The sequence below is a fragment of the Sander vitreus genome, chromosome 22 (genome assembly GCF_031162955.1).
Source record: "Sander vitreus isolate 19-12246 chromosome 22, sanVit1, whole genome shotgun sequence".
Taxonomy (NCBI): Eukaryota; Metazoa; Chordata; class Actinopteri; order Perciformes; family Percidae; genus Sander; species Sander vitreus.
The window spans coordinates 26,107,588-26,126,339 of NC_135876.1; the positions used below are offsets into that span (position 1 = coordinate 26,107,588).

General features: G+C 39.6%; 3 protein-coding genes across 9 annotated transcripts in view; 1 reads left to right on the forward strand and 2 right to left on the reverse strand.

Moving 5' to 3' along the window:
* The window catches only part of LOC144537385 (collagen alpha-1(XIV) chain-like), a 223,784-nt gene that overhangs the window by 184,699 nt on the left and 20,333 nt on the right, over positions 1–18,752 (forward strand). For all 7 annotated transcript variants that reach the window (XM_078281063.1, XM_078281065.1, XM_078281064.1 and 4 more), the window contains 4 exons: positions 15,078–15,173; positions 15,469–15,522; positions 17,140–17,193; positions 18,462–18,515. In XM_078281063.1, the coding sequence (XP_078137189.1) occupies positions 15,078–15,173; positions 15,469–15,522; positions 17,140–17,193; positions 18,462–18,515 (258 nt within the window). The remainder of the gene's footprint in view (positions 1–15,077; positions 15,174–15,468; positions 15,523–17,139; positions 17,194–18,461; positions 18,516–18,752) is intronic.
* Positions 3–8,582, reverse strand: LOC144537388 (C-type lectin domain family 12 member B-like). The gene is made up of 7 exons (XM_078281073.1): positions 8,277–8,582; positions 5,926–6,047; positions 4,193–4,273; positions 3,981–4,085; positions 3,561–3,703; positions 3,056–3,162; positions 3–2,331 (listed from the first exon to the last, which is right to left on the reverse strand). The coding sequence occupies exons 1-7, from the start codon at positions 8,435–8,437 to the stop codon at positions 2,220–2,222; spliced, it is 831 nt and encodes a 276-aa protein (XP_078137199.1). The 5' UTR covers positions 8,438–8,582; the 3' UTR covers positions 3–2,219.
* LOC144537386 (killer cell lectin-like receptor subfamily B member 1B allele A) lies at positions 10,803–14,546 on the reverse strand. The gene is made up of 6 exons (XM_078281071.1): positions 13,847–14,546; positions 13,438–13,557; positions 13,203–13,325; positions 12,908–13,032; positions 11,754–11,869; positions 10,803–11,052 (listed from the first exon to the last, which is right to left on the reverse strand). Exons 1-6 carry the CDS (start codon positions 14,001–14,003, stop codon positions 10,920–10,922), a joined length of 774 nt encoding a protein of 257 aa, XP_078137197.1. The 5' UTR covers positions 14,004–14,546; the 3' UTR covers positions 10,803–10,919.

Sequence of the window (18,752 nt, forward strand, 5' to 3'; positions counted from 1 at the left end):
GCCAAGGTGCCACAAGCTCTTTTTTGATGTGCGTTTTTAACACCATTTTAATAAATAAAAAAAAAAAAAAAAAAAAAAAAAAAACTGCAACTTGACTAGTTGGCAGAGGCATACAACCGTAAGACAGTCATTCTAGTTAGAAAATGTCAATGTTTCAATAATGATGAACTTAAGATGCTAAACAAATAACATTGTACGGTTTATTTAAGTTGATACAAAACCAAACAAAAAAGATGATAATGACAATCAAGCAGGGTGATAATGATCTGAATTTCAGCTGGATGGAATGAAAGATCTGCTCTGCTGCATAACACAGAAAGCAGATAATAGATGCAAACGGAGATGATCAAAGAAAGAAGATCCGAGATGAGTGACCAATGTTAGTCATGTCAAAAATAAAGCCATAATAAAAGCTACAAAATACAGTATGTGAGAAACACCATGTGATGTCAATTTTCTGTGGACTTTGGATGAAAACTAGTAAATAGTTACAGTAATGCCTTCCCTTCATGTATTATCCATGTATTTATCGTGTATATGTGCTTTATGCCGTCACAGACATTGTTGATGTGGCCTTGTTGATGATCTTGCATCTGTTCTGTACGAGTGCAGCAAAAGTGTGTCCAGACACAGTCTGCAACGACAGCACATTTTTTTACTGCCACCATCAGGCCAAATCTTCTAATGGTTCAAAAGAAACCCTAAAATGTAACAGGCAGAATGCCTTACTGCACCACGGTGGAAGGACCTTTTTTTTTTTTTTATCTTGGACACTGTATGACCATTCAACTAGCAGGAAAAAAAACATTTTTAGCTGCACCATTATTGAGGTTCTTGAAAATATTTTTTGTTTGTCTCTTTGTCCTTAAATTACATTTTTTCGTTCAGAAAATGCCATACATTTCATTTTCTCATGTTAGCCTTAATTGTGTAGTTTAAGGGAGGGCAACAAGAACTATTGGAGAAGAAGAAATGTCCTTGGAAAGATTCAAACCTTTTGCATCACAGTTACATGTCAGACCTAGTGGTGTAACAGACCATAGTTGAGCCGTGGTCCATACGGATCAACACTCACAGTTCGGAATGCATTTGTACCCCGGATTTCGGTGCCACTTAAATGTGTGCGCTGCTCTCTGATGTTCCGAAATCGACGTTATATGCAACAGAAGCATCGCTAGTGAACACTATTGTTACAGTTGGCATTGGTTAACGTTAGCCTACTGTTAGATAGTAGCTGGATTAAACACAGTTTAAAATGCTGAAAGCTAAACTGTAAGTGGTGTAAAGTGTGTCTGTATTTCACTGTAGTACCACAGTCTACCGCTAAGAGCTAAAAGACACAAACTAGCACTTGGTCACTGCTGTTGTCAACCTCGTGGTGCATTCAAAGTTATTGTAAAATACACTTTTCTCATCCGTTTTTGTCGTTAAACCGCAATTTACTGGGGAAAGAAGTAATTATTGTTAAGTTATTACTTTTTTTAATAAATCATTTAAATTTCTCCTTTTGTCCAGATCCATATATGCTGTGGCCCCCTTCACGGGGTTCATATAAACCCTTTCTGCCAGGACCTATAGAACAAGCACTATGTCGTTATGGTTAAAAGCCACAAAACAAGAGATTATTGTCATGATGATGCAGTTATTGTGGTTGGAAACTCATGAAAATAATCCAGGACTGAGAGTTGAGGTTTATATTTAGTTTATGTCTTTTAACTAGTACGTATGTTTGGTTGTTTTTTTACAACTTGTGCCTGTTTTGAAGAGGGCATCCCACAGGAGGATTAATATGAGCATGTTGGTGCCCCTATGTGGTCGAGCAGTAGACTGCAAGTTCATTATCTTGAGCTGTCAAGAGCCAAGATGAGTTCCTTTGACCTCTTTGGCTTTTGACTTTAAAATTCAAGGTCTGAATGCTTTGGTGGCACAGAGCATTTAACATTCAGTTGTTTAAATCAACTACATAAACCAAGGTAAAGACAACCTGCTAATCCATGTTTTTATTAGCTTTCATTATAATAATCCTGCAGGACTACAGAGTAAGTACACATGACTTCTAACCAGACACTATGTGCACTATGAAGGACAGAGGAACAATATCTCTGTAATCCAGGTTATTTAGCAACACAGAATAAACAGCTGAGTAAATGTAAAATGTATATCGGTCTGATACGACAAAGCTGATCCCAACACTACACACCTCTCTGTCACCAAAGAGTTCAGATCATCTTTTCCTCACAGATCCAGTTCTTATTTTGTGTCCATTTTCCTTGTTGATGGCAGCATGCAGCATAGTAACCGTCATACTGAGTCAGTCCTGATGCCCAGAACCTGACAGACAAATAAAATGTTGTTCTTTTATCAAACAGCTGAAACTCCTGATTTGTGTTCGTTTCAAGTAAACTGTTGAATTTCTCCTGAAATATATATTATCTGTACTTATTAAAATGATTTTATATAATTCTTTAAGATTCAGTTTTGTAAATCGATGTAATCTGTAACGCCTTCCAATGAAATATTGAAACCTTGTTCAGTACTCCAATATCTCCGTTTTCAGTCATTTAAGATATTTGTCCTAACAGGCATCATCCCCAATAAACAAGGTATTATGGTTTTTCTGTTATCTTAGAACAAGATGGCGTCCTTTCATTGTGTTCTGCCCCTACTGTCTCTTTTCATAAACTCAGCAGCCGGTCCCATAGACTTTACATTGTGATTAAGTCACACACATTAGACTACAGAAGCTTTTCAGGTCTCTGGAAGTTTGACTAATATTATATCTTTATGAGTAAAGACTTCAGTATACATTTATAATGGTTACTGGGGGATTTTTTTGATGCAGCTCCTCAGTTGGCCTCTGACACAAATGGTTGTCAAAGCTGACTCTACGCCGCATCTCTCCAGCTTCATGTTAATATGTCATTCATGGGACTGATGCTCATATTTAGCTATGCAGCATTTCACTAATAAACTATTCATAGACTAATATACAAGTAATCCCAGGTGTGACTTTGATGGAATTGTCATGGAAACAAAAAACTTTAAAATGTCTCACGTTTCTGTCAGCAGTGATCCGTCCACCCATTCCCATTCTCCTTGTGTCCAATCATACCGTAGACCAATCCAGGACTCTGCATCCTTACTCAGCTCAGAGACGAACTCCTAGTAGTTGACGAGAGAAAACAATCATTTCTCTGTTCACAGTTCAGCATTTCTGTTGTAGTAAAGTCATCTTGTAACTTCATCAGCCACAACAAACACAAGAGGGATCCCTCGGTCCAACTCACACTGAGGACTGGACCCAACAGCATGGCAGTAAACACACATTAGTAACGGAGGAAAGTGAAGAAAGACATTTATACTCAGAGCAGAACAGAGAACTCATGAGGAAGTGCATGGTTACTGCTCAAGACAGTCAACATTTCATTTTATCAGAATGCAGTTTAAAAAGGAAAAACATTTCACAGGTTTTTCCATAAATTTGAACTTTTGTTCATATTTAAATATTTCCATTAAATTTATTTTTCTCTGAGATCACGCACTCAGAAACAAACACTCACCTGTTCCTCTTTGATGTTTATGACGACCAGATCTGCTCCTCTCTTCTTACAGTCAGCTCTGCTGTCAGACCAAGTCTTCTCCTCTTTAGATTTAAAGTAACAACTGCATCTAAATCCCTTCCATCCATCAGGACAGCACTTCTCTTAATGACAAACAAATGTCAAATTAATAAGACTTGTTAATAGTTATAATTAATAGTTTAAAGATCTTTCTTGCCTCTGCCACGTTTCCCTTTTCCTGTTTATTCTGTAAATAGTTTCTATCAGGTTTTATATCTCCAGTGGCTGTCTCTGAATTATTTCCATCAGTGAAAAAGTTAAACAGCATTAAACAGTTACAATCAGAAGTAAAGACACAGTCAAGCCATATAATGTTAATTGGTAAAATACAGGAGTTTTCTGTTTTTAAACTTGTCTTACCTTCAGTTCTGTTCTTCAGCTTCTTTGCTTCATCCTGTAGCTGACTGTGATTTATACTCAGTGTTTGGTAGCTGCTCTGTAACTTACTGTTGTTGACTAAAATCTCTGGAGAAAAACAGCAATAGAAACAAGTAAGACAATATGAGATTATTTATGCGTAATAGACAGTGTGAAGTTGGATCCTGTGTGTTATAAGTTGAAACCTTTCTTACCTGAAACCTTCACCTGCAGCTGACTGTAGTTGTTGCTCAGTTGGTCGTATTCGTTCTTCATCTGTTCTTTTTCCAAAGTGACTAAAATATGTGGCGAAAACCATAACAAAGTAAGAAACACACAGTACCGTGTCATTCTGCTTTAAACTAAAGACAGAATTAAGGTACATCCTCAATATTTCAAACTGGAATGTAGTTATTGGTGTCTCTGTCCTTTAACCTGCCGTGTATGTAGAGGTGTCATAACTATTAACTAATGGATAACAGACTTGTTAACTCAAGTATCAAGTATGAACAAGATATAAAAAGGCAGATAAAAAGTAATTTTGCCTAAGTGGGATTCATGTGCCCCATGTTTACTGAAAGAATCAGCATTATGAGAGTTAAAGGTACACTGTGTAGTGTTTGTAAGTATTTCATTAGCTAAAATCAATGTCTTCATTCATAAATATGTCGTCATTGGTGTAAAATTACCTTTGCCAATGATGAGTTATCCTCAGTATTTACATTGGACGGGCAAGTCCAAGGAGGCTTCCATGTCGTTCCGCCATTTTGAAAAACTATAATGGCTGAGAGGGACATAGAGCACTAGCCTACCTGTCTAGCTAATTCACAACTCGTTCTCGTTCAGAGCCAGCGTCACGTGACTGAAACCAGCTGAAACGGAGAAGGAGATCAGTGAGAGGAGCTTGTCACTGCCCCGGCTAATTTGAAAGCCTGCGCTGCACTTTAGTTCATAACGGAGGATCAGACTTATGCCGAGCCACAGGAGAAGGAATCCTCTTCGCCAAAAAAGCGACCGTACTACCGGCTACCGTAGTTGCAACACGCATTTAAGAAAAGCGAGGCGCTAAAGAGCACTATTTGTTTGAATGCAAAATACAATTTCCTACTCAGTGTACCTTTAACCTTCAGTAGCATAACATGTGACTGTATACTGTAGACAATTTGGGACATAAAAACCACAGTCTTTGTTGCGTGAAAAAGTTCAGCCAAAGGCTTCTGTGGTGGGAATTTCTGTTAAACAAGGCTCACAAAGAAGAGTCTTGAGATTTAATGTCACGTTTGCAAACTGGCAACAGTCAACATTCGACCATGTCTCAAGCAGAGTGTGCCATACACCATACTGACCATACTTTGTCATAAAGGCAGTTTATATTCACGCTAACGCCTCCCTGAGTGGGAAACTGAAGCTAATTGTTCCTTAATCAGACAACCTGCTGCTTCTACCTTTTGATATGATAGCCTACATTGGGCACTCAAGCTTGAAGATAATGTTTTCTGCTTGCTAACATTCACAGAACAATCAGTGCTTTACCTTTACAGACAGTAACATTTTTTATTTTTTCCAATCAGCTTCATTGGTCTGAGTTTCCCAAGCTGAATGTTTCTTTTACAAGTTCCTGTGTTTTTTTTTGTTTCCACGGACAGTGTTTCCTTGCTGAGCCATGGCAGAATGACACGTCTTGGTAGTCAAATGTTGTGTGGCTAAAGCTTCTCCTATTAACAGAGTAAAGACTGGATTTTGTCCCCCTGTTTCTAGCCATCCGTCCATTGGAATTGTGTTAGGAAGGGATCACTTTACAGGCGATTTGGACATTAGGAATGATTACAGCGAACAATGACTATTTTAGCATACATATAGTATGTCAGTAAAAACCTGAACCTGTACTTTAGAGCTTTACTGGTTCAGTATTTGGTGCTTAGTAGTTGTGAGGTGTATTTTATCTTACAGTATACGGATAAGAGGATGATTCCAGTCATCATCAGAAAGCAGAGCACTGCCAGACAGAGTGCTGCAGCCCTGAAAGTCTTCCTTTGGACAGCTGGAGGATGCCTCTCAATGTCTGGTCCTAAAGTGGCAAAGTACACAGAGAGCAAGGTTAATTTCAGGGAAACATGTCTTTGTTATCATAATTCCTATTATTCACGTTAGAAAAAACCTTTTACTCAGTAGTTTTATGGTTTTGATCTGTGGTTGAGGGTGTCAGACAAATCTTAGGTTGCTTTTACACCTCAGCATTTCGTGGGATAATCCAGTTAATTTAGTGTGGTGTGAAAGCTCTTTCAAACTCTGGTGTGGACTAGAGTTGTCAATCTTACTCTATAATACCATTCGAATTCCATTTGATTTAATATTCAAATACTATTTGATTATTTAATGCTCAATTGCAGCCTGTTAAATAATATGTACTACACCACTCAGGCTTTTGCATTGTCAATGCCACTACAAGCATGTGGCTGTTACACTTTCTGTCCACTAGAGGGACTTCTAAAATCAGCCTGGCCTTGAGGGGACCTGCACGCAACTTTGTTTACATTATTTTCCACCACGAGCACACAGCGACAAACACAAATCAACAGAGAACTCTGTAATGAAACGTTATCTAACAAGTGTTGTGACATGGCATTGTTGTAAAGGCTAACGGTGCTCAGTTAGCACAATGACATCATGTTAGAAAGCACAGCCGAAACAATTGTCATAAACTAGGTAAATAACAAACGATGCTAACTGCATTAATAAAGCCAAATGGTGCTGTCACTACCATTTTTTAGTGATTTATAAGCAGATTGCCACGTTACTGAGAATACAGCTATTAGAAGGTAGCTAATATATGAAGTAGAACTCTGACAGCTGTAGGGCAGCTAACATTAACTTTAGCTTTCTCCATGAAGTTCACAGCTATGCTAATGTTACTATAACTCGCAACGCAGTTGGAAAACAAGAACAAGCTAACTGTTAAACACTTTGGCTCGGTGGCTGTCGATTTTAAAGTCATGTTAAAACTATTTCCCACCCTTCTTACGATTTCCAGCCGCAGCCTGTCACTCCCCCTTATACCAACTTTACTCGGTACGTAACGTTAGCTCCGTAAAGTTGTACTAATGTTACTCGGTACGTAACATTATCTTAGACTTCACAATGCCTTGTTTCTCACTCCCGCTAAGTTATTGTTCATAAGACCTGACACGAGTGACACATGCGGGTAGGCCAAGGCGAGTTAGAGGGAGATTAGCCAACATTAGCGAGTGCACTAGAGTTCAGTTCATATTTACTTGAGAAAGCGATCCGACCCAAATACAGGAAGTGAACCAAAAACTGCATTTACTAACCTGCAATTTCAACCTTGTAAACAAGTTACAGACTTATATATGATTGTTGGTCCTCTGTGTGACAACACAGCAACTCTCTCTAATCAGGGCCGCCCTCTTTCACTCGCTGACTTGTTCGCCTTCTATTAAAATATTAGGAACGCTAAGAGCAAAACCAGAAAACCCAAGAGGTTATACATTTTGCTATTGGTTTGTTATTTATGAGACCAGAAGTGTCGGCGAGTTTCACTCTGATATTCTGTCGAACAGACTAGTGACCGTTTTGACCGTGTGACATTTACAAAGTTCGATGTTTAACAACGTGCAGTGTGAATGCAAACCAAATGAAAAATGCAACAATGCCTTAACTTCACCCTCCGAATCACATCGAGTCTAACGAACAATAGGTGTGAAAGTGCCTTTAAACATTTAGACCACCCTTATGTTAACCAATTATTATATTAAAGGAGAACAAATATGAATTCATCTAAAATGTTGAGTTATAATGGACCATTGAATTGCAACTGACTCACAACAAAAAGCTGCATTACAGTGACTTTGCTTCCTCTCTCTACGGTCTCTCTCCCTTTATTTGGCTCTGCATTGCTAATGATATTCAACAGATCACGTCACGCTGCACTTCCCTTTTTGCACTCTGTTGTAAAGCTATATTTACCGGAGTTGACACATCCTCAGGTCTCAGAAAGGACACTTTGAGACAGTTACCATAACCGAACGAATTGGGCAATGTCAAAAAACGATGTAATAAATCCAGTGTGTGTTTCTTTTAAAAGCATCCCAACACCTGAAAATGAGTCCTCTACCCAGAGAGCTTAACATAAACATAAAACACTAACTACAGGAAACAGTTGCAAAACACAAGCGTTCATACTTTTACATGTGGAGACAAACAAAATAGGGCGGCAGTTCCTTGGGATTTGAAAGCTAGAGTAACAAACTGAACTGAAAAAAGTAGAGCGTTTACTACGTCCCTCCGTCTGACTGATTATCAGTGTGATCATCTCTGATAGCGTCTGTGCTCTCGTATATTTCCACCTCCCTTTCCTCCCATTCTTCTTTGTCCTTCTGCACAGTTCTGTTGTATCTCACCTTCTTTGACATATCTGGTTTGGCATAAATATCTTCGGACATCTTGAGACAATCAAACCGTAGCTTCACTTCACTTACTGCTTACCGTGCTGTGTAGATCGGTCACTATGCTGCTGTTAAACTTTGGTAATCTATTAATTTAGTGACGTACAGTAACATACTCTACTGATGCTGCTGCTGCTGCCAGTGTTTCTCGGAAAGTAAAGAACATTAAGGAAGTAACACATACACATACACACACACACACACACACACACACACACACACACACACACAAACTTATTACTTGTGGTTTTCTTAACTTCAGCCAGGACACTGCATTGTCCAATCTTTTGATTTATTTTATGAAACAATTTACAAGCTATAAATGCATTGGGCTTAAACTGAAAAATCTATAAATAGCATTTATTCAGAGCTTGGTTGAACACTATCACACCCAGCCACACAGCAGTTGAACAGTTAGGCCAAAACAGGAAATGCTTCTTTCTGTTGCCTAAACTGAAACGTCATTATTAATGAAGTTAATATTTGACAATTGATGAATTAAAATGGATATCCTGCTCTGGAACAAGGTATTAGACAATCTGTGTCATGATCGGTCATGATTTGTTTGAGAGGTAAGTAGCGAGGCTTGGACCCCAATGCAGTTCAGTTCAGAGTTGAGAATTTATTAACAAGAAAACTACAACAAAAGGTGTCCTGAAACTGGCAGAGCAAAAATAAGTTCCAAAAAAACCACAGGGGAAACTATAGACGTAAAAACCACAAGGAAACTCAGCAACCAGGAAACCACAACTCACCCACCAACAGTACACAATGATCCGACAACAAAGGAAACACAGACTATATACAGTAAATGAGAGTTAACAAGGGACAGGTGACACAAGGGCTGGGAAACAGGTGAAAGACATCAGACAATCAAAAAGGCGGGAAAACCAAAAGACAGGAAGTAAAACAAGACAACACAAGGGATAACCGAGAACCTTCAACATAAAACAGGAAACAGAAAACATGAAACCAACTAAACACAGAAACTTGACACAGGGTCTAGACGTGAGTCAGTGATTAAGTTAATATTTGACAATTGATGAATTAAAATGGATATCCTGCTCTGGAACAAGGTATTAGACAATCTGTCTGTCAATCCATGATTCAACAATATCAGACTTCCACTACTGTAGGGCTCAATTCCCTAAAAATTATTGTGGTGACACCATGATGTTTTCGATACTGCCACCATCAGGCCAAATCTCCCAATGATGCAAAGAAACACTAAAATGTGACCACTTGGTTTGTGGTCTACCGTTTTGAAGCCGGGAGCTTGCATTTTGGCTGTCACCATCTTGGTATTCTGGAGCCAGAATATTTGGAAAAAAGGGCAACGCTAGGGAGAATGACACATCTAAGCCAGTGATATGGTTACGATGCTAAGCTAAGCGCTAAAGAGGGAAAGTCGCCGACTTCAACCAACTGATCTATGTCATCCAGTAGAGTTTTTCTGGCATGTAAACGTTGACCTCAGGGTACTGGTGACATTCATCTAACTGTACGACAGTACAGAAAATCCGCAAACTTTCCCTTAAGATAATGCTAACGCTAGCTAGCTAGCTTGGTTGGCAGAACACTGAAGAAGACATTTTTAGGGGACCAAAATGTTCCACTTAACTGATAAAGTGAAAACACATAGTGAGAGGGTCAAAGTTTAACAGCAAAAAAACAGGCTCAGGTCTATTTTAATGTCCACAGTGTTAGCATGGTTAGCATTACTAAGCCTCTGTCCTGATTGGCAGGTCCTAAAGCATCCCCTGCTTTATCATCTATTTTAAAATAAATGGGACCATAATTTATCAAATGAACATCATGCTGTGTTGAAGAAGACTTGAAACTAGCGATTGAGACCATAAACTCATGAAAATGTTTACTGTGGTTACAAATAAAGTGAGAAATAGGCTCATTTTCTCGAAGACTTCTGTAGAAACAGACCTCATTTCGGAGCCAATGGAGTCGCCCCCTGCTGGAAATTAGAGATAATGCAGCTTTAAGTCACTTCATCTTTTGCCTCACTTTTTTAGGCCTGGAGGTTTTGTCCATTATGTTTTCAGGCTATTACACATTGTTTCCCATTTTTGGTTGTAGTTGCTGCAGAACATCAGTGGTAGAAGAAGTAAAAGTCCCACAAATCAAGTGAGAAGTAGACTCATTTTCTCATAGACTGCTATAGACTTTTTTTTTTTGAGCCAGTGGAGTCGCCCCCTGCTGGAAATTTGAGAGAATGCCAGTTTAAGGCACTTTAGCAATGGCAAAGTTAACGCTTGGTCTGTACGTATGTTTCTTCTTATATTATGGAACACTTTGGCCTTTTTGTACTTCTACATTTTTCAATTTTAGAGTAACACAGTACAGTTCATTGTCTCATGTTTGCCTTTATTATGTAGTTTTCAAAGGGAGGGCAACAAGTACCAATGGATAAGAGAAGAACAAATGTCCTTGTCAAGATTCAAATCCATTACATAACAGTTACATATCAGACCTTATGAATATGTTTCTCACAAATCCATTTTTTCAATCCATTATTGGAATGGTTCCAATTTCCGTCCAGATCCATATATACTGTGGCCCCCTTCACGGGGTTCATATTCACGTCTGTCTGCCAGGACCTGTAGAACAAGCACTATGTCGTTATGGTTAAAAGCCACAAAACAAGAGATTATTGTTATGACGATGCAGTTATTGTGGTTGGAAACTCATGAAAATAATCCAGGACTGAGAGTTGAGGTTTATATTTAGTTTCTTATGTCTTTTAAGTAGTATGTAGTATATGTTTTGTTAATTTTTTTGGTTGTTTTTTCACAACTTGTGTCTGTTTTGAAGAGGGCATCCCACAGGAGGATTAATATGAGCATGTTGGTGCCCCTATGTGGTCGAGCAGTAGACTGCAAGTTCATTATCCTGAGCTGTCAAGAGCCAAGATGAGTTCCTTTGACCTCTTTGGCTTTTGACTTTTTAAATGTGAGCCAAAATTCAAGGTCTGAATGCTTTGGTGGCACAGAGCATTTAACATTCAGTTGTTCAGAATCAGAGAGTGTGGTTATTACAAAGTAATCTTTCAGCCCAACAGCTAAACGCTACACACATCATGTGGCTGTGATGTCATCTTAAAACCATGTGTTGAATCGTTTATAGATTGTCTTTCAGGAAATGCTCATTTTAAAAGACAATACTAACATTATTATCGTCTTAATAAATTATTATTGGAACTTTCTTGTTTTTTGTGTTCCATTTCATCCAACCATATACTATTATACAATGACCCCTATATATCGTAATTAAAAACAAAAAAATATTAAAATGTTCTCACATATATGATAGTGTTGATTCGTCCATCCATTTCCATTCCTCTTTCCAGTCTTTTGTTGTCACTGACTGCAGACCAATCCAGGAACCTTCACGTTTATTCAGCTCACTGACGAAATCCTAACAATTTAGCAAAAGAGCATACAATTATTTACCTATTCAAACACTAGTATTTCTGTGGTAGTTAATACATATTTCATGTTTTGACCGTCTCTGAAGGAAAGAAATCCTCCATGGTGAAGTAGAAGTAAATAAAGAAATGACGCGATGATAACAAACGTTAAGTGTCTTGCTGTGATGTAAATGTGCCAAATTGCGGATTCCCATTTGCAGTTGATGTATATTGTACAAAAGTGTATGCAATTCGTATGATATCCTACAACGGGACATGAAGACCTATTTCCTCAACCAGTTCAGACTCCCAACTGGTAAAATACGGACGGTGGCTCTCAGTGTCAGATACCGACGCAAAATTCACTTTTCAGCGTGTGTATTGGAGCAGCAGCTCGCCCGCATTGCTGTAAGATGACGTAGTATTAAGGTAACGGTAGAGAGTAGTATGAAAGACCAAAAATCCACGTAGGGAGGTAGGTTTGGGGGTGTGGATGGGTCAAACAACACAGGACTTTCACCCAGGAGACCGGGGTTCGTGTCCTGTTCTTGTCCCGCGTGTCACTGAAACGTACATGTTGTAACCCCACCCACCATCTTTTCCTAAACCTAAATGTCCCGTTCTTGTGCCGCATGTCAGTTAAACGTATGTCCCGACCAAGCGCGTCTAAATATGCCGCTAAATGAGACTTTTTGCGTCAATAACAACATCTTGTCTTGTGTTTCTCCTTAACTTCTTCTGGGACATGAACTCTGCTCCCCGGCTTGAAAACGCTGTGTTTTTAGGAGACAAACATCCCCCCCCACGACCTCCTCCCTACACGGATCTTCCAGCTCTTATAGCAGCAGTCAACGTGGTGCTGACGGTAATAAATACATGCGGATTACAGTGCTTTACTTTTTGTAGCTCCATGTGTATGTACGAATGGAACAGCCTGCACAGAATAGAAATACACAGAGGATTTCTCTCCCCGGTTTTTCCTTTTGATCATCTCAAAGAAAATATTGCCAAAAGCAAAACATACAAACACAATAACAGACACTCACATTTTCGTCTTTGCTGTGTATTATCACCAGATCTGCTCCTCTGTTCTGACAGTCTGTCTTGCTCTCTGTCCAGGTTTTCATCTCAGTAGATTTGTAGTAACAACTGCACTGGAATCTCCTCCATCCTGTGTTTTAGTGACAAATCAAATAAGTTAATGACAAATATATAACACTTATTAGCAGGGCCAAACAGAACAAAAACATTCCTTTTCTGCATCACTGATGAAAAATAAAGAAATAAAATGCAGATTCTGTTTGGCTCTGCCTATAAGACTTGTTTTTAAACATGTCTCACCGTGTGTTGTGTGGCAGAAACTGTTGCTCAGGTTGTTATAGCTGGTCTGCAGCTCCTTATAACTGGTCTGCAGCTCCTTAGTACTGTTCTGCAGCTGGTTGTTTTCCAACGTGACTGAAATATCTGGTGAAAAGCACAAAAAAAGAAAGACAGGGCAGGGATTTCAAATCAAACCAACTGATCAAGGTTTTGTGTGACTCAATATAGGACGTTAAAATAAAGACGAGGTCCTCACATTGATTGGCCAGGACAATGACTCCCACTACCAGCAGGAGGCAGAGTAAACCCAGAACCAGCGCGGCCGCTCTGAAAGGGTTTCTTTGCACAGCTGGAGGATGATTTTGAGTGTGTGCTCCTGCAGAGGCAAAGCACACAGTCATATTGGGGGGTCTGGGTGTCCTCCCCCAGGGTTATTTTGAGCGTGAAAGACTTAATTTCCTGCATTCGGATACTTATGCACCAATTTACGGTGGAAATACACAGATGACAATTCAAAATATACCAAAAATATAATAGAAAGTATGTTGTTATTTCATCAATATAACGACAATCGTTTACACATGTCATTGATAGCTGAGCCCTTGATTTCAATGTACAGTTTTCGTTTGTTTTGATATAATCAGTATTTTTAAGTATTGACGTACCTCCGCGCTGTGTCGGAACACCACGGTTTGTGGAAGCGTCCACACTCTCGTAGATGTCGATCACTCTCTCCACACTCTCTCCTCCGTCCTCTCTGGCCCCTTTGCTGTATTTCACATCCATAGTCAAATTTGGGTCTTCGTAAATGTTGGAAGACATTTTAAATTCTAAATTTTAAAAGACGAGTCTGAGCAGCGTTTTCACAATTTCCTGTAACAGTACACCTTGTTGTATTCCTCTAATAGCCGGTGCTTTGCTACAGTTTGTTTTTCTAAATCCTAAATATAACTTTGTGCTCTCTGATGCTGCTATCGCCTCTGTCTCTCTCTTCAACACCGAGTATTAAGGAAGTAGTAGCAGGAAAACACACTGCCACATTTCTGACGTACTGTAACTACTTGCCCAATACAAAAAGTGCTATTCTTGATCTTTTAAAACAGAGACGTATGTGAGCTGATGAACTTTCTTTTCTGACATATGTTATTTGTGGTTTGTCGAATATGCTAGAGCACTTTGCACGGGTTCGCGGAATTCAGATCGTTCGCCGATAATGACGTTAAAACGTCTGCTGTTAAAAAAAAAACCTGTTTTAAATGATGAAAACAAGCGCCATGTAATGGATCAAACATTGAACATGAGCAGAGAAATGGTTTTTTTTAAATGTCCTGCCTTATTTCTTATTCTGATCTGCAACACATTGCACAACACGGCATCCTGTGGCCACATATGCATTGACTTGTTTTTGCTATTGATGTGACATATTCTGTTATCACTTGAATCATTTCCTCACAGTGATCATTATCATTATATGTTAAACTCTAGAGGAAATGGAGTCTGAAAAAATATTCAGACATGGCCACAAGCATGCGCACAAATGGATATCAAAGCTGAACATGATGAAGCTTTATAAACCACTTCATCGTGTCAAAGAGCAGAACACATTATATCCTTCTGTAAAGTTCATTATGTTATTCTGTTCTTAGAGTTTAGTTAGATATGTTCTTTAAGTTCTATTGAAGGTAAATAAAAATGGATACCCACTTCCACAGATCCAGACTAGACTATACAAGACTGTCTTTAACACACACACACTCTCTCTCTCTCTCGCTCTCTCTCTCCCTCTCTAACTCTCTCTCTCGCTCTCCCTCTCTCTCTCGCTCTCTCTCTCCCTCTCTAACTCTCTCTCTCTCGCTCTCTCTCTCCCTCTCTAACTCTCTCTCTCTCTCTCTCCAGGGGCCAACTGGTCCAGTAGGTGATACAGGTGTACCCGGGCCTCAGGGACCCCAAGGACCACAGGGACCCAGCGGACGCTCCATCATAGGACCCCCAGTAAGACAAACACCCACCCAGTTCTCAGTCTCACTATAGAGCTCAGGTCCACATCATTGGCAGTAAAACATAAATCATAGACACTACTTCCACTCTAATAGACCCCTGAAACTTAAAGGATGTTATTTTGAATGTTAATTTTCATGGTGGCATATTCCGGATACAATTCATATTGTACGTTTATGAAAAACACCGTCATTTTTACACCATTGCAACTATGATATTTAGTACATTTCATGTTATATATAACGATATGCATACTGTCTGAAAAGTGAAGTATAATTTTGATCCGCAGGGTTCTCCAGGAGAGAGAGGACAGAAAGGTGAAGCTGGACAACAAGGAACACAGGTAAGAAAAAAACTAAGACAACAGAAACATCGCTGCACGTGACGCTAGTTAACGCTACACTTGACAGCAGGTGACGTTAGCCTACCGTTAGCCAGTAGCTGGATTAAACACGGTTAAAATACTGACAGCTAACGTTAAACGGTGTAAAGCGTGACTGTATTTCACTGTAGAGGATTCCAACAGCGGGACATAGCAGTTTGCAGCTGCAGTTGCCGGAAAAACAACACAGAAACTGGTAGCCTCGTTGTGCATTCAAAGTTATTGTTAAATACCCCTTTACCATCCAGTGGTCGTTTTTGTCGTTTTTAAAAACTTTTTTTAAAGTTCAGGCACCGTTTAGACACTGTTTTAAAAGTATCCTTTAGCACCGGTATCAGAAAAAACCCAACCCTAGTTAGGTCTTAATGATCAATATGTTAATATTCAACCGTTTGTCTGGTACTTAATCATTACGAATCCTCATCAAATGATGTTATTAAGACAGCAAACGTCTACCATCTCCTGCCAAACTTATATTCTATTTTAAAGTGTTTTTGTCAGAGATAAAAATGAATTGTTGAATATTGTCAGTGACCGAACATTGGGCAGCGGTCTGTTCCATGAAAAGAGCCTCACAAAAGTAATGTTCTACTGTAAATTACTGGGACTAATATGACCTTTTGGAAGCAAACGGTTGTCAGATTTTGAATAATGGTGCCATTTGCAAAAGGTTGATTTCTGCTGTTCGGTTTCCTGAGTTTGTAACAAGACAGCAAGATTGAATCTAACAAAACCGTTTGTAACAGGAGAGTTAAATGGTTTCTATATTTTTGGAAAGTTGAAAGTATAGGAAGCCATGCAACAAAGGTCCCCAGTTGGGACAACCCATTAATCAACATATCTGTAAATGTGTCAGTGTTAGCCAGCTGGCAAATTTTCGACTGCAGTCCTTCGGCCAGATGTTTTAATACCAGCAGGGGTGTCAGACTGGGGGGGGGGAGGGACTGAGTACCCAGGGCCCTCATGTGAGGAGGGCCCAGAAAGATGCTAGAATGAATAGCTGTGGATGCGGAGAGGATGCCTTTCTACAGGGCCCAGAATGTTGTGCTACGCCCCTGAATACCAGTTAGGTGATGGGTGAAAAAATGAGTGAAAGTTAACGGACGAACAAGACACCAAATGACAGCTACAGCAACACAATGAGCATTCTCAAGACAGAAGCAGAAGCATTGCAGAGCAACAGGAAGCAACAAAACACACACACACACACACACACCCACACACAGCCAAGCTACACTGATTACAGCCATTTGTTGTAACGAGCAAGCATGCAGAGGAGCAAAAAGCAATAGACGGAATCACGGTGACATTGCGCGAACACAAAATCAATTCCGGTGATAATTACGGAGCTATGTGAAATCGGCAAACATGTTTTCTGTTGTCATTTTCAGCCGTAACTGTACTGTTTAAAGGTGTGTAGTTAAACACGGAGGTCTGGTCTATCGGTCGTCTCTGCAGTTCTTGTCCTTGTAGTCGCTGTCATTTCACATCAATTGTTTTAAGAGTGGTCACGTGTGAAGTTTTTTAAATATTGATGTCATTTGTTAAAATGTGAGCTGCTCTCCTCCTGTGTTTCAGGGAATCGCCGGCCGAGCCGGAGCTCCGGGCAGAGAAGGCCCGGCAGGAACCAGAGTGAGTCACCGCAAACATAGTAACATATTCCTCTTAACACCAACGTACTACAGCTACTACTACACATACTCAGAGCCGGATCAAATGGAAAAATTAAACTAGGAATACTGCTTTTTTCGGGGCCCGCTCCAAATGAATACTTTTTTTTTTTTTTAAAGATTATGTTTTGGGCATTTTTAGGCATTTATTGACAGGACAGCTGAAGAAATGAAAGGGGAAGATGACACGCAGCAAAGGACCGCAGGTCGGAGTTGAACCCAGGCCCACTGCATCGAGGAATAGACCTCTACATGTATATGAGCGCCCGCTCTACCAACTGAGCAATACGGGCGCCTCCAAATTAATACTTTATTTAGTGAATAAACAACATTACTTGTAACTGCCACATGAGTATTATGCTAATGTATTTATTTAGGTCAGAGATCTTTAACAGGGGGTCCGTGACCCCTCAGAGTTAGTGCAGGGGGGCCACCAAATGATGTAATGTAAATGTGATTAAAATGTCTGAAAACATACATCAATATGACTTATAAATGGCCTATTTGTGAGGGGGAAAAAAACATTTGATTTACACATTGAAGATAAGCTTACTATAGGTAATGTAGCCACTATGGGCGCCATACAGTTAAGCTTAAGGATTCACTGTGCTTTCCCCATGTATGTTTTACATTAACATTAAAACATGATGTATAAATACTATCCATTCATTTTCATCCATCTGGCCCACTTTAATATGCAACTATATTATACAGTATATGTAGTAGGGGGTCCCTACCTCGTCGCTCTCTTTCAACTAAGGGGTCCTTGGCCTAAGAAACGTTGAATATCCGAAATGTGAAGGGCCTGAAAGAAACTTGTGTAAAGCCTCTCTTTGTCGTCTAGTTTCTTCTTAATTCATCTTTTCTTTCCCGCTGTGCTGCACCCGAAAGCGTCCCAGAAAAGTGGCAGTGTAATCTTCCAGTGTAAACTGTACTTTTTATAAAACAGTATGATAGGGGCACCTGGATAGCTCACCTGGTAGAGCCTGTGCCCCACGTACAAAGGCTCAGTCCTTGTCACAGTGGCCACAGGTTCAACTCCGGCCTGCGTTCCTTGTGGCCCCGCTTATCACAGGTACAAATCACAGAAGTGCTTTAGATTAAAACGTGCAAGATGATACATGTTAAAAACACAATCCATGAAAAAGCACCTTCCCAAAATACTTTTAAGAACACAAACGCCATCATTGTAATGTTCCAGCATGTGTATGTTCTTCTTGTCGTCCGCAGGGGCTGCCAGGTAAAGACGGCCCGCCGGGCAGACAGGGCGCCTCAGGAACCATGGTGAGTGACTCACTGATAGATTCATCTCCGCAGTTCTACTTTTCATAGCGACTGTCCTGCAAAATATAAAAAAACACTTCATGTTTAGGTCTTCTTATCGTTTATTCTTTACTTATTTTTTATTGATTTTGGTAATGCAACTCCACACACATATATACATGATACAAATGTAATACATATAGCTCACATTTGAAAATACAAACAATAGAAAATAAAATAATAATTAAATTAAATAAA